Source organism: Adiantum capillus-veneris, chromosome 22 (genome assembly GCF_014529385.1).
Source record: "Adiantum capillus-veneris isolate H3 chromosome 22, ASM1452938v2, whole genome shotgun sequence".
Classification (NCBI taxonomy): Eukaryota; Viridiplantae; Streptophyta; class Polypodiopsida; order Polypodiales; family Pteridaceae; genus Adiantum; species Adiantum capillus-veneris.
The window spans coordinates 118,103,819-118,118,838 of record NC_140952.1 but is presented as its reverse complement, the minus strand read 5'-3'; the positions used below and the strand labels follow the sequence as shown (position 1 = coordinate 118,118,838).

General features: G+C 39.5%; 1 protein-coding gene across 1 annotated transcript; it reads left to right on the top strand.

Moving 5' to 3' along the window:
• The first annotated feature begins 2,025 nt into the window (after positions 1 to 2,025).
• LOC147430102 (pentatricopeptide repeat-containing protein At2g17033-like) lies at positions 2,026 to 3,995 on the top strand. The gene is made up of 2 exons (XM_086496268.1): positions 2,026 to 2,307; positions 2,423 to 3,995. Exons 1-2 carry the CDS (start codon positions 2,080 to 2,082, stop codon positions 3,473 to 3,475), a joined length of 1,281 nt encoding a protein of 426 aa, XP_086352394.1. The 5' UTR covers positions 2,026 to 2,079; the 3' UTR covers positions 3,476 to 3,995.
• Positions 3,996 to 15,020: the final 11,025 nt, after the last annotated feature.

Genomic DNA, 15,020 nt, shown 5'->3' with positions numbered 1-15,020 from the left:
AGAATCTATGGACTACTGGGCACTGCTGCCGAAGAGAAACATCCATAAATTCAAACTAAAACACTACAAAGCCTGGAGCAATCCCCATCTCAGAGAAATCTTAATTGCCCCTGTGGAAATCGTGCCTTATGGGTCCAAGTTGGTTCATGGAATATTGTCAAAGCCAATTGGAATCCCATCAAAGAAATCATGTATAACTATTGTTCCTTCTTGTTAGACACTTTCTGGTTTGGATTTTTTGCAGGTAAAGCTGATGTCAACTATGGGAGAAGAGGACATAAATGTTTTAAAGCTGGGATTGGAAGCTGGAATGATTTGGTGGAGTAGGGTAACTGAAGTCTCATCTCATCCTTCAAAGAGAGTACATGATCTCATGTACAGATGCCAATTGGTGTGTTCAGAGGGCAAAGCTGTGCATGGCCAAATGCATTGTGCCATCCAGAGGCTCTCTAAGCCAAAGCAAGGTGTCACATCTTGCCTCTCTGATATACAAATATTTTACTACCAAAGGCATTGTGGAGCAGCCCCTCAAGCAAAAGCTTAATAGAATTTGGAAAACTAACTGAAGTTGTAAACAGTGGACCTACAGGTTCAGATGTCTTTGGGCCTATGCAAGTTCCAACAAGCAAAGCACTCTTCTGTGGCTACTCATGCATCAAGGTATATGGACAACAAAAAGAGCTCTAAAGGCTGGTATGGAAAATGGAAACTGTAACAGATGTAAAGAAGCTATTGAGGATTGTAATCACCTCTGGTTCAATGGTAAAGACAATAGAGTACCCTAAATCTACTCCAGACAGTAATCTCCCGCTTCTCTCTCAATGTTTTGGATTATAAGGACCTCCTGTTGAGGAATTGCAACGGCATGGATGTTCCTCTATGGAACATATGGAGATGGGATGTCCTATGGCATGTATGGCTGAAGAGGAATGCCTCTGTCTTCCAACACTCAGTTTCCTACCCCTTGTCTCTCCTCAAAAGGAGTCTCTTGTCTTCTGCCATTCAACTCTGTAAAAAGGCCTCACTTCTTTTACACGAGTCTGAGTCTATCACCACCCTCCAAAAATATGCAAGATGGCAAAAATGGAGGTTTGTCATGCCTAGGTTCTACCAAGCCTCTAGATTCACTATGATGGAAGCCATGGCTTGATGTGATGATTTGAGCTAACCCACCCCTTACCTGTGGGTTCATTGTAACTCTTTTTTTTTTGCATTTGTTAATCAATTTCTACTTTCATAACATTTTTGGCTTTCTAAAAGAAACCCTTAGTGTTGGGCTGGGTTAGGGGGACTTTCATAGTTTTCAATGCATGATGGAGACTTACCTTTCATTTCACATCCTGTCTTTACTTTTCTTGCATTCTATTGTTTTAGAATGCTAAAGTGAAGTTTCAACTTACATAATTTTAGTAAATTTTACACACATACACACACATATATGTTTTTTTTGCATTCTATTGTTTTAGAATGCTAAAGTGAAGCTTCATCTTGCATAATTCTAATAAATTCTACACACAGACACACACATATTAATTAGTTCTTTTTATTTCACCTTACATTTCACGACTTCACATGGCTTCACATTTCTTACATTTTATAGCTTGATTTCAATTAGTGTTAACATTCAAGAAAGTCTCTTTTATTAAGCGACTGTTGATCGAGTTTCGTTCTCACAAAGAAAAAACCAAAAATACTAGCAGAATTTTTGAGATTTGCAAAATGTTTGGATGACTTTCTCACATATTTCGTCCGTTTTTCTTTTGTTTACCATGGTTTGCAGCTAGCTAGTTTCGATTTTCAATCGGCTCAAGATTAAGCTGATGCAATTGTTTCCCAAACACTGATACCAGTTTAAACAATTCTATCACTTTTTTATTGTTTTTGAAAGCCGTCGTGACTCTTTCACTTGTTTTTTTGTCTTTGTTTACTTTTAATGTCCTTGTTTACTTTTTCCCAATCAATGTCCAAGCGCCTCTCTGTTTTCGTGTCCGCATTTTTCGATCGTAGATCCCCCGGGCATTTCGTCCAAAGATATAGGTAGCATTTGATGGTTATGTGTCTTTACAGTTCAATTCAGAAATGGCCTTGAAACTTCTTCCTGCGCAGTGCTGTGTGGGAAGGGTATCATATGGGACGCCTTCCGAGGGACCTTCCAAGGCTGCAGGGCGGCTCATCCTTCAACTGCGACACTCAGGCACCTCCCTCTCCACCACACTCCGCCGCTCCGTGCGCCATCTCCCTCGCCCCACTCTCCTCGCCACTTTACGCCATCTCCTCCACCAACACGACTGGCAGCTTGCGCTCCCGGTAAGCTCCCCTTTTCTTCTCTCTCTGTTAAACATTATCGGCTCTTGTCGGCTATGGACGACAAGGTTTTTAACTCTCAGAAAGCTAGCCTCACCTAGCTCCCACTCTTGAACAGATATACCTGTCTCTCTTGGACATTCCATGGTTCAATTGGAATGCTGAGCTACATGCAGAAATCGTGGCCCTTCTCACTGCGTCAGAACAAGTTGAACAAGTGCAGTCTCTCTTGGAAGGTTTAGAGGAGAAGCTAGATCTTAAGCAGCACATGCATTTCAATCGAAACCTCCTCCAACAATATGCCAGGTTTGGTCTCAAGGATGAAATGCTTGTCTCCTATGGAGTCCTCCAAGCACTGACACCCCCCCATGCCAAGGGCCACTCTCTTAGCGCTTTGCTACATGCATATGCGTCTATGGATCTTCCTCAGGAATCCCTTGCTATCTTGAAGGATATGCAGCAACAGGGCTTAAAGCCCTCTCTCAAGGATTTTAAAGTAATTTTGTTTAGTTTGGGGAAATGTGGAATGTTTTCTGACATGGAAGCATTTGCCTGTGAGATGGAAAAGCTGAAGCTGTTAAATGACCCTGTCATATTCAACATGATCATCACCACATATGCGACGGCCGAAAATTATGACAAGGTTAATGAATGGCTATTGAAGTTGCTAGAGACAGGTTTGAAGCCGTCAGCTCGCTCTCTTAATGCCGTAGCTAAGGCTTGCAGAGTTCTAACTGAAGTCGCAAGCAGCAAAAAATTTGTGAAAAAGGATGCCCTTTTGGAGTATCTCAAGTCTCAAGGTGCAAAAAATGGAGAGCTCGAGGTTTTGAAGGCGTTGCTTGAGCACTGTCTAGTTGATGAGGTGGTTGCTTGGGACTCTAATTGGGAGCTAGACGTGCACAGCGCATCTATTGGGTCTGCTTATGTAATGCTTTGCTGCTGGCTAGAAGATGTGGTTAGGAGACTAAAGGTCAAGGGCACGTTCCCATCTGAGGTTGGTATTATAACTGGATGGGGCAAGCACAGCGAAACCAGGGGAACTTCCCTAATTAAACTCACAATACGGGACCTCCTTGAAAGTGTTGATGGCCCATTTCGAGTAGATAGCCAAAACAAGGGCAGGCTGCTTGCAAAGACACATGCTGTAGTCGCATGGTTTGACTGTCTGTAGAACTTTTTTATTCCTGGTTCATGGCTTGCAAGGAGGATTATGGATGAGCTGCGGCTATTTGTATGGGAAGGCCTTGAAGGTTGGGCCTTTAGCTGCATCTAAGAGCAGCATCTGAGAGTCTCGTCTTCTTTAGCTGCATCTGAGATCAGCATCTATTCTAAAGGCGCCTCAGGAAGCTGCGGGTGGTGTAGAAGGTTTGCTTGCATCATGTGAAGTTGAGGTGCCCACTCCACATGGCTCGTCCAGACTGGGAGTGTCAAGGTAAAGAGACACGCATTTTGCTCCAATTGACTAGTACAGCTCTTGACATTCATGCCCCTGAATCATATTATCATATTATGGGGAATATAAGTAGAGAAGGTTCACCTTCAGAAACTTTTGACAAGCTTGACACCTGAAACTTCATGACATAAAACTATCTCGTGGGAATGAGCTCTATGAGCCCTTGCAGCTTTACTTTTCAGGCTTATATGAATGCAGTTTCAGTGCGCAATGAAATTGTGATAACTAGCATTCTTCAGTTCTCTCTTTTGAGCCTGCCCATAGCCACTTGCCTGTGTACTGCGGATATCAATCTTGCAACTAGGCCTGAATATGCGTCTTGGTGGTTAAGAGATCCAGTCTTTAAGCACAAGTCAGTGTGTTGGTAAGTTTTATTTTTTTCTTCTTTTTTGGAGGTACAATTGAAATTTGAAAGATGCCACTAGGCATTGAACCCACTGGTCCACCTTAACCATAGCTTACGATCCCATTGGCAGGTTTACTTCAATTGATGTGAATGCCCGCAACTTTCTGTTTACTGCATTTGGAGGATTTTTGCAGCTTGTTTTTAATAAGTAGACTTTTGGTCATTTGAGACCAACAATCAAACTTTGTTTTCCTTTCATAACGGTGTTCTTTAGCCTGTGAAAACTGAATGCTTTGCAGCCTGCTCATGGTACGTGGAACTTTCTTGGAGGAATTGCTCTAGAGCTGGAAGTCCTTGGGATAATCGTGCACTAGATTGACAAATCTTGAACTGGTTAGAGCCAAGTAGTACCCCCCTTGTAGATCAGTAGTATTTGTTCATGAAAAGCTTCTTAGCTGGGGATTAAAGGTATGCACTTGAAAGAGTGAAGTTTATAGTGAGTATGATAAACCTCTTGATACTGAGGCGCAAAGTGTATGATTAGCTCGGCTAATTTCAACGAGCTTGTCTTCTTGGCGCACTTGATTCAGCAGACCGGAATGTGACTAGTGCGTTTTGTGCATCTACTATATGTCATTGAGGTCCAGTTGGTAGCAGGTTTCTATGATCATATAATCGATATGTGCCATTGCCGAAAATTTTTCACAGGAATAGTTTATCAGTATCATCTCTCATGTGACAGAAAGCTTTTTAGCAGGAAATGATTACAATTCCAGCAGAGACTGTCAGGATCTTGTAAACTGTCTGTGCATTGACAGACCCCAAAGTTACCTTAGTCATGCTGCTTCAAAACAATTGCATGAAAATTTTAAGAGCCAGCCCTCCACATTTTTATCTTGGGTCGGTTGGTGCAGTGCTATGAATCATATTTTCATACATATTTTGACAGAAGTTTTCACCCATGTTTGCATTTTGTATACTAACTGTCCATTTTTTGTTATGGCTGGAGTAAAAACTGGTTATGCAATAAGAAAATAAAGACTTCATTCTTTAGTTCCCATCCCTAGCTTGCATATGTAGCACCAAAAGAGCTCTTTGTCTAGCTTGATTTGAAAGCATTGCTCCTGCAGGTTTATTGCCATACATGGCTGAAATTCTTGCTCTTTGGTACGCATTATACCGCTGCACCAGATGTACTTGAATCCAACAAAAGTGTTGGCCACCAAAGTCCAAAGTATTTGAGAGTAGGTTAGTACGGTAGCAGCTGTGGAGCTTAAGAAGTGTCTTGCTTCTACGACTTGGTGAGTGTAATTAGAGACTACCTCTATAAATTCGGATTCCAATTCGCATGATCTTAAGAATAGATTCTGCTCAGCCACCGAAGTTTATTACATCTTGGTGAGCATAAGAGAGTACCTCGATATATTTGATTTCTGAAATGTAGAGCTTACACTACATGAAATTCTTCATGTACTCGATGGTGTCTTCCTTTATTGCTGGCTGCCAATAGTTGTGCCCTTTGATGTAAAAGTGGAGGCCTTTCGAAGAGAATGAGTCTTTGTATCCGCGTCTATTCATCTATCAACACAAATCAATCACACTAGCCAATATTGTTCACCACATACACAGGTGGTTTAAGATTAAAAATCATTACTAAGCCGCATTTTATGACATTGAATCATGATAGTGATTTGCTCGTTGGTTCTTGGTGGCTTGACGCATGATCACTTCAAATTGAAATTTCAAGAGGATCCCAAACCATCTCATCATTCTTCATGCTGCACTATGTTGTTCACTAAGTAAAGCTCAATGGTTTGTTCGTCGAGAGAAAGTCGCAAAACTTATTGACCACATAGATGATGTCACCAAATTTGATTTTTGGTCTACTTAACTTGACTTTCTCATTGGAATTGACCAGTTTAGAGAGAGAAAAAGGAAAATCAATCAAAGGACTAGGCATTACAACAAGAAAAAAGAGAGGTGCATTCATGGCTTACTAATGTTAGAAGGATAATGCTACTTGCAAAGTACATACGGATTTGTTATTGTAATTGGATGTGTTTTTATGGAACAAAAGTGGCATTGAAACAAGTCCCAAAAGCCTCCGAGAGTGCTCGAGATTTAGTCAGAGGAGAAGGAAATCATCAAAGTGGTGTATGCATGGTTTATTAATGCATAAAAGATAAATGCTACTTTCCAAAGTGTAAGGAATTCATTCTAGTTTTGAACACAATTTTATGGAATAAAAAAGGCATTAAATTGGGTTTCGAATGCCCCCAGTGGAGAGCAAGTTGAATGACATGAAGGGACACATGGGTTGGCTTGGGGAGCAAGGCAATAGAAGAGGTACAACAGATGGGAATGGGGTCCAAAAAAGAGTGCCCCCTCTTGCTTGCAAAGAAAATACACTCCTCCACCCACCCCAAAAGGTAGGAGCTCTTTCCACAAAACACAATCAAAAGACCAACTTTTTGGAGCTTGTAGGTAGGAGAGCCAGAGAGAGAGAGAGAGAGAGAGAGAGAGAGAGAGGGTCAATCTCTGCAATTAGGTGTTGATTAGTGATCAATTTTGGATGCAACTGGATTCATCCCAGAGCTCTTTACGCCTTCTTTCTTCTGCTCTCAAGGTTCCATAGCCATGAAGCTCTATTATGCGCTAGTATGAAAACTATGTATCTGAGTAAAATTTATGTTCAATGAGGAGTAAAATTTCTCTTCTTCTTCTTCTATTGCAAAGCTTTTGACAACCATTATGCTATTGGATTATGAAGCAACCAATCCCCTTAATCCAGAAAGAGCACAACATAAGCAATGTGTGTATTGATTCCAAGTCTCTTATGTGGAGAGATGAAATCGATAGGGTCCTTTTGGAGGAGGGGTTGGCTCCACAAATCCAACCCTCCTGTTGAGTTCTACCATAGCCCGAGCGAGACTTTACGAACATAGCAGAACTGGAGCAAATATCTATGGTGGGTGGTCTTGTTTCCTATGCTTGAGACAATATCAAAAAATGCCATAACGCTTTAGGTAACCTCACATGAGGACCAAGCAGACCATTCGTTAGCTCTCATCAATCTCATGTATAGAGCCATGTCCCATCTCGACAGAAACAATTTCCTTCTCTTGGGCCTCTATCTCCTTTGTCATGTTGGTAGCTGAAACTGAGGAGACGTGATTACTACTCTCTACTTCATGAGAAGTGACAACATAAATACTCCTTTGGGATCGACCACGCAGCTAGTCTAGGGCTACATAGAAAACACTGAGCAACTCAAAATTAGTATTGGCCTTAGGCAAATATTGATAAGCACACAAAAGGATTTCAAACCTTAACCAATTTATGCAAAACAAACATACTAGTTTTTGAAAAAAAAAAAATGAATAGTTTTCTTCGTACATGGTGTGATATTTCAAAACATACCACCGCGGATGGGCACCTCACATGAGGATGTCAAATGTCAACCAAATTGAAACATCATGACTTCAGCTTGTATGACTTCAAGGTAGCTTGTATGATTTCAAGGTCTCTTTTAAATGTGTTGGAAATTGGAGGGAGAGAGAGAGAGAGAGAGAGAGAGAGAGAGAGAGAGAGAGAGAGAGAGAGGATTGGCAAATTAAGACTTTTTGGATATCACACAACCACCAAAACTTTGAGAGAGAGAGAGAGAGAGAGAGAGAGAGAGAGAGAGAGAGAGAGAGAGATCTTGTGAAGGATTGGCAAATTAAGACTTTTTATCTAAGAATTGGGTCACCTATTTCATGTACAAAACATGCCATCAAAAAATTGAGCTCTCCTACACAGAAGGTCAAGACTCGAGTGTTAGGATAAGCAAAGCTACAAACGCTCATGCCCAATGCCCATCCTTAAGTTGCATGGGAAATTGCTCAAAATTGCTCAAAAAAATAAAGAGTCCCATTCTCAAAATAACACAATGATGTGCCATAGAAGCATTCCCTAAAACTTAACTCAGATCTATAGTCCACTTCTAAAGGTATAATTTAATTGGTTCAGAACGTAATTATAGAATTTCAATTGAGGTAGAAGAAGGCAAATTTCTGCCACTCATTGTGGCATCTTCTATGTTTGTAGTATAGCGATAGGAGAGGTAGTGATCGTAGGCTTCACTTCGTGGGCGATGGCAATGACGTGGAGCGAATCCAAGTTGACATCGAGTGGATACTTGGTTAAGAGCCGGGTCTCACATGAGATTAGTGATATTAGTGGCATTATTGTATTATGCTTGTGTAGTGGTCACATTACTTGAACTAGTATGTGACCCGTGCATTACTGCGGCTAGAAAATGCATGTTTTCTATTTTTACAACTACAAAGGTGAAAAATTATATAGATGCTATCTTTCTACATGTATACACTCTCTTGCATTTCAAAAAAATGGTTCACAACATCTCTCTATAGATTCTCAAAAAAGTTTATACATACAAGAGATAACAAATGCTCCTTTAATACCAAGCTTGGCAGGTTCTGACACATTACGTAGGATTTTCTAGCCCTTATTCAATGGATATAGAAGTGCTTTACAGCTATTGAGAGAGAGAGAGAGAGAGAGAGAGAGAGAGAGAGAGTTCTTCTTTTGGAATACCCTAGGCTAGCAATGCTACCAAGATTTGGGTAAGACATCATGGTTTGAAAAGATCATGATGCTAGAAGCATTAATGTAAGCATAAAGCCTCACTCAAGAGTGAAGCTGACTACAAAATTGGATTTAACATTTGGAATGCATTGGGAGTCGGCAACTGTGCTCTTCTCTCTTTTTGTTGATTGGAACTCTACATTTTTTATCTTGCGAGAAAGAAGTGTGGTAGTGCACACCATCACCTAATCTACAGTAGAGAGAACGTCCATCCTTGATCTATAGGGCTTGGCAAAAATGCTACCAAACCCAATGGCACCAATTGGTTAAGTTGGCATGGTGTTTGAGCATGAGGGCTAATAGATGCTAGTGTAGTCACAGAGCATTACATGTTGAAATGCTCCTTTGGATCCAATGTAATCATGCTGCTTCAAATGCCTAATGTTGGCTTGGACATTGACAATGTTATTTGCCCCAATATCTCTTTAGCTTTCTCTTGCTTGCTTGCATCTTTTCTGCCCAAGATATGACACAATAAACTTATCTACAATATTCCAAGAATTAATAGTCCCCTTGGCCAAATTTGCGCTTGCAATGCTACAAATTTTGGTAAGACAAACTAGCTACATTAGGAGGCTGTGAAATGATGAGGACTCCTAGTTGCCAATGTAGTAGTTGTCTAAGAGCTTCAAGTTTCCAAGGTTTGAGTTGGATTTTAACATTGGGAATGTGATTAGCAGAGCCATCTATATCTCCTACTTGCATGCATCTCTATGAAACACAAAAAATCATAAGCAAGTTCTTACTCTAAGGTAAATAGAGTTTATTGGTGTATTTAAGCACCATTGGCGCCTTGAAACCCGAACCAACAAAAGCACAAAAATCATAAGCAAGTTATTACTATAAAGTAAATAGAGTTTATTGGTTTATTTAGGCACCATTGGCATCTTGAAATCCAAACCAACAAAAGAAAAAGCATAAGGCTGCTTAGTATGCTAAACCCTCGCTAATAAACTAAAGGGCGGCTCCAAAATTGAAATCGTCACTTGTAAGTATGCTTTATGTAATAGTGTGTGTATCTGTGTGTGTTTTAAAATAACTATGATAATAATTGAGGTGTGTACTTCAAAATAGGTCATGACCTTTAAGCATGATTGAATTCTCTCTCTCTCTCTCTCTCTCTCTCTCTCCAAACTTAAAGTGAGGTTAATTTAGTTTTCTCTTGAGTGAAAGCTCATGATCATGAATTCAAGACTTGTACAATAGATCGTTGAGGTCCCTTGGGATGATAATAATTCAAGACTTGCAAGATAGATCTTTGAGGTCCCTTTAGATGATAATGAATTCAAGATGTATGATAATTATTTGGGATCTCATGGATTGTTCCTACAACATCAAAACTTCTCTCTCTCTCTCTCTCTCTCTCTCTCTCTCTCTCTCTCTCACACACACACACACACACACACACACACACACACACACACACACACACACACACACACACACACACACACACACACACACACACACACACGCACGCATGCACGCACATGCACACACAAAAAGTTTGCGTTCAATAGTCAACATTTGTTGGCTAGATCATTAAGGTGATAATAGCTAATCCTCCTCCTCCTCTCTCTTGCTATTCTCTCACTCTTGTATCAGGTTTTTGGTTTAAGTCTCGTTAAAAGATCCTTGAGATCTCTTGATCTTGTTCCTAAGACATTAATATTTGTATTATCCTCCTCCTCCTCCTTCTCTGTATTTATAGTAGAGGTGAAAAGAAAACATAGCTCATGTTTGCTCATTGGATGACTTATACATCAGACTCGACATTTTTGGTCCATGGGATTGGCCCCTAACTTGATGTAGGAAGAGATGAAGAATGGTTTACAGACATCGAAGCATGTTGTTCGGCCGCTAGCCTTTAAAGGATCATCTCTATACCCATCCCACATTCAAGCAAACCAATAGTTCAAGAAACCATTAATGTGTTAGACATCATGCAAGGTCTAGATGAGGAATCTAACTCTTCACCATCATCATTAGATGTTGGATCAACAAATAATGCATAAGGCACTAGGACCATTTCCTCCCCCTACTAAAAATCTCAAAGCTTTCATCTCTTGTAACATTGATATTATGTATCCCAGTGCTAGAAAAAGGGCTAGGTTTAGTGCAATCCCACCTAGAAATGTAATTGAGTGTACACTTACTGTAATCATATGTAGGTTTTCCAAGTTTTTTGGGAAAAATAATGTGTATATGAATGCTAAAAAAAACCCCTTAGGTCTAGTGTGATCCCACCTGCAAAATAAAACCTTCAAATCTAGTAAATTTGCCTCTAAAAGTTCTCATACGTATGTTTTCCAAGTTTTTGGGAGAAAGTATTGTGTATCTGAGTGCTAAAAAAGAACCTATGTTTATTGTAATCTGACCTACAAATTTAGAGATTTACCTCTAAATTCTAGATTTGAAGGTAAGAACACCTACAAAGTTAGACAAATTTAGTGTAAAAACCATCAAATACAATAAATTTTCCTCTAGAATTTCTTATAGGTAGGTTTTTCAAAATTTTGAAAAGAACATTGTGTACCCGAGTGCTTGAAGAAAACCTAAGTTTAATGTTAAGATAATAAATTTTCCTCCTTGGAAAGTGACCCCAAAGAGTAAGAACCACTAAGAAGGGGGGTGCCAAGGGCCACGTAAGTGCATTAAACATGGTGTACATGTTGACCAAAACATTTTCAAAGAAGCATGTTGTTTTAAAAGAGCACCTCAATAGATATTTTAATTTGCTCATGTCAAATACTTGCATGATGCCACATGCCTTTGAGCAATAAGGATGCACAATTTTATATGGACAGAGCCCTCACCTTGCCTCATGTGAAAACTACTCAGAGCTTCCTTACCCTCACCATTCTCCTTCCACATATGCGGCATTCTAAACTACAAACATTAACACCATCGAGAGCTTGTTGTGCATTTTTCAGTACATGTCACACTTAGTGTACATGTTGAGCAAAGCATTTTCAACCATAATGTGTTTTTTGGGCTTCTCCAAGAGACCTTGATAGGAATCTCATCATGGCATCTTTCATTCATGTCAATTTCTTAAATGTTGGCATCGGATAATGCTACATACATTAAGGTGCAAGCCAATGTTGACATCATTTGTGCCATTTAATAAGCAGAAAAAAAGCTAGTTGTGCTGGCATGTGAAGTGGGTGAGTTGGATGTAAGTTTCATGGAAGGGAAACTATGAATGATGACTTCTCAAGTTCCCTAGTGAAAACCCGAATATTGACACTGACAAAATACACTCCTAGAGGGATCCACAAGGTAGAAATCTTGAGGAGTTGCAAGTTTTGTTGACTTTGGGACCAATTACCATGGATGAATTACGCATAAGAGAAGAGGCATACAATCATCATTATACAAGCAAACTAAGAACATCAAATTTGAAAACCTTCAAATATAGTAAATTTGCTTCTAAAATTTTCTTATACATAACAATTTTTTGTAGGATTGGCACTTGATGGAACCCTCCAAATTTAGTAAAAAAACTTCAATTTTAGATGCAAATCTCCAAGCTTTTAGTAGATGAAATTTTAGGAAAATCATGTAAAAATCTTTAAGTATAGTACATTTGCCTCTAAAATTTCCATATGGAGGTTTTCCAAGTACATGGGAAAAAGAAATGTACATCCAAGTGCTAAAAAAACAACCTAGGTTAAGTGTAGTCCAACCTACAAATTTTGAAGTTTACCTCTAAATTTTAGATTTGAAGGGGAGAAAACCTGCAAAGTTCAAAGAATTAGCAGGGATGAATTACATATCAGAGGGGAGGCATACAATCATCATCATACATGCAAACTGAGAAATTTAAAGATAAACTCTTTAAATATAGTAAATTTTTCTCTAGAATTTTATCATATGTAGGTTTTTCAAATTTCAATTCTTTGTGGGATTCTCTAAGAGTCTTTGATAGCAACCTCCAAATTTTATAAAAAACTTCAAAAATTTTAAGCCAAATCTCTAAATTTTAGAGGCATATTTTAGGAAAATAATGTAAAAACCTTTAAATATACTTTTCTCTTATGTAGGTTCTCCAAATTTTTGAAAAAGAGCACTATGTATTAGAGTGGTTGAAAAAAGGCTAGGTTCAATGTAATCCACGTACAAATTTTAAATTCTAGATTTGAAGGTGAGGAAACTTATGAAGTTTATAGAAACAATGTAAAAACACTCAAATATACTAAATCTTGAGATTAAAGTTCTCATATGCAGGTTTTCTAAGTATTTGGGAGAAAGCACTATGTATCCAAAGTGCTTGAAAAAACCTAGGTTTGGTGTAATCCCACCTACAAATTTTGAGATTTACCTCTAAATTTTGATCTAAAGGTGAGAACGCCTATGAAGTTCATAAGGAAAACCCTAGGTCTAGTATAATCCCACCCACAAATTCTGAGATTTAACTTTAAATTCTAATTTGAAGTTGAGAACACCTACAAAGTTCTGAGAAATCTAGTGCAAAAACCTTTAAACATATTCAATGGTTTACTCCGCCTTCTGTCTTTGTCAACTTGCAATTGCTCACCATCCGCTCTACATTTTCTCCCTATCCTAGATTTGTCAACTTTGGGCTTACTTGTCTTGTTCATCATTGGCTATGGAACCAACTCTCTCTCTCTCTCTCTCTCTCTCTCTCTCTCTCTCTCTCTCTCTCACACACACACACACACACACACACACACACACACACACACACACACACACACACACACACACCCCGCAAACAATTGTGATATTGCGTTCTCTCTCTCTCTCTCTCTCTCTCTCTCTCTCACACACACACACACACACACACACACACACACACACACACACACACATACACAAAAAGGCTGCAAATAGTTGTAATCTCGTGTTCTTTCTCTCTCTCTCTCTCTCTCTCTCTCTCTCTCTCTCTCTCTCACACACACACACACACACACACACACACACACACACACACACACACACACACACACACACACACACACACACAAAAGGCTGCAGATAGTTGTGATCTCGCGTTCTCTCTCTCTCTCTCTCTCTCTCTCTCTCTCTCTCTCTCACACACACACACACACACACACACACACACACACACACACACACACACACACACGCACGCGCGCGCGCGCGCGCGTGCGTGTGCGTGTGCAGGGAACGGACATCTAAGATATCGTGTTCTCTCTCTCATACACACACACACACACACACAAAGTAATACATAGAGAGGGATGGTCTCTCTCTCTCTCTCTCTCTCTCTCTCTCTCTCACACACACACACACACACACACACACACACACACACACACCCATTTTGGGGTTATTCAAGATTGGTATTCAATTAAAATTGGAGTTAGTGTATTAATTGTAGAATCTTAGCCAGATTTCAAGTTTGCCTTGAAGTAAACCGGCAAAACTTTGCTAGTGTACATACGAACAATTTCTTAAATTTTGAACTACGTGGATGCCCTCTCCTTCCTCAAAATTTTTAAGCTGCAGGATATATAGTATAGAAGGAATATTGGGAGTACTTGGGAGACAAGTTCCAAGAATATAGTAATGCTCCAAATACAAAGTTTTTCCTTGTATTAGGGCCAGTGCAAGCAAGGATAATGGAAGAAAGTCCATCCTCTGGTCGCACCCCCAGAGGAGCTATAGAGCATGCAAAAGTTTTGGCAAAAAGCGAGCACATTTATTGGGCAGAGCTGGAGAGGATTACAGTCATGCATTCGCTTGCAGAATTGTGGCCTAGTCCTCAAAAAAATGAAGGGGTTATCGTCGTTGCGATAATAGGACTTCTACAATCTTGCAGTGAAAGTCCAATATTCTAAATCTGGGTACCTTCCTCCCCCTACTCCCCCCACTACCTTTGGAGCCCTCTATGTGTGTGTGTGTTCATCAATACATGTGTTGAGGTTGACTGATCCATGAAGTTTTATGAAAACACATGGAGAAATATCATTTATTTATCTCAATTCCATTGTAGAATTCCTTTTTTTTATATCAAAGAAATTCGGGTTTGCGTTTCTTCTTTAAGAGGGAACGGTTTAGGAAAAATTAAGCACCATTATTGATTTTAATCATAAGATACATTTAGAAAGAATTCTAATTCTAAAATCACCATCACCATGTCTCATAATAATTTAAAAGAAGAGTAGCGACTTTCATGAATCTAGGTTTGATTAATGATGCTACAACTCTTGGAGTTTGTCCAGTTAAGTTCCTTGCTCACAGATTGTAGAAAACCATGATTAATCCTCTCTTACAAAC

Excerpts from the sequence above, each read along its gene's own strand:
- LOC147430102 (XM_086496268.1), top strand. The coding sequence starts at position 2,080 with ATGGCCTTGAAACTTCTTCCTGCGCAGTGCTGTGTGGGAAGGGTATCA. Across the intron at positions 2,308-2,422 it reads ACTGGCAGCTTGCGCTCCCG|ATATACCTGTCTCTCTTGGA; the intron begins GTAAGCTCCCCT and ends ACTCTTGAACAG.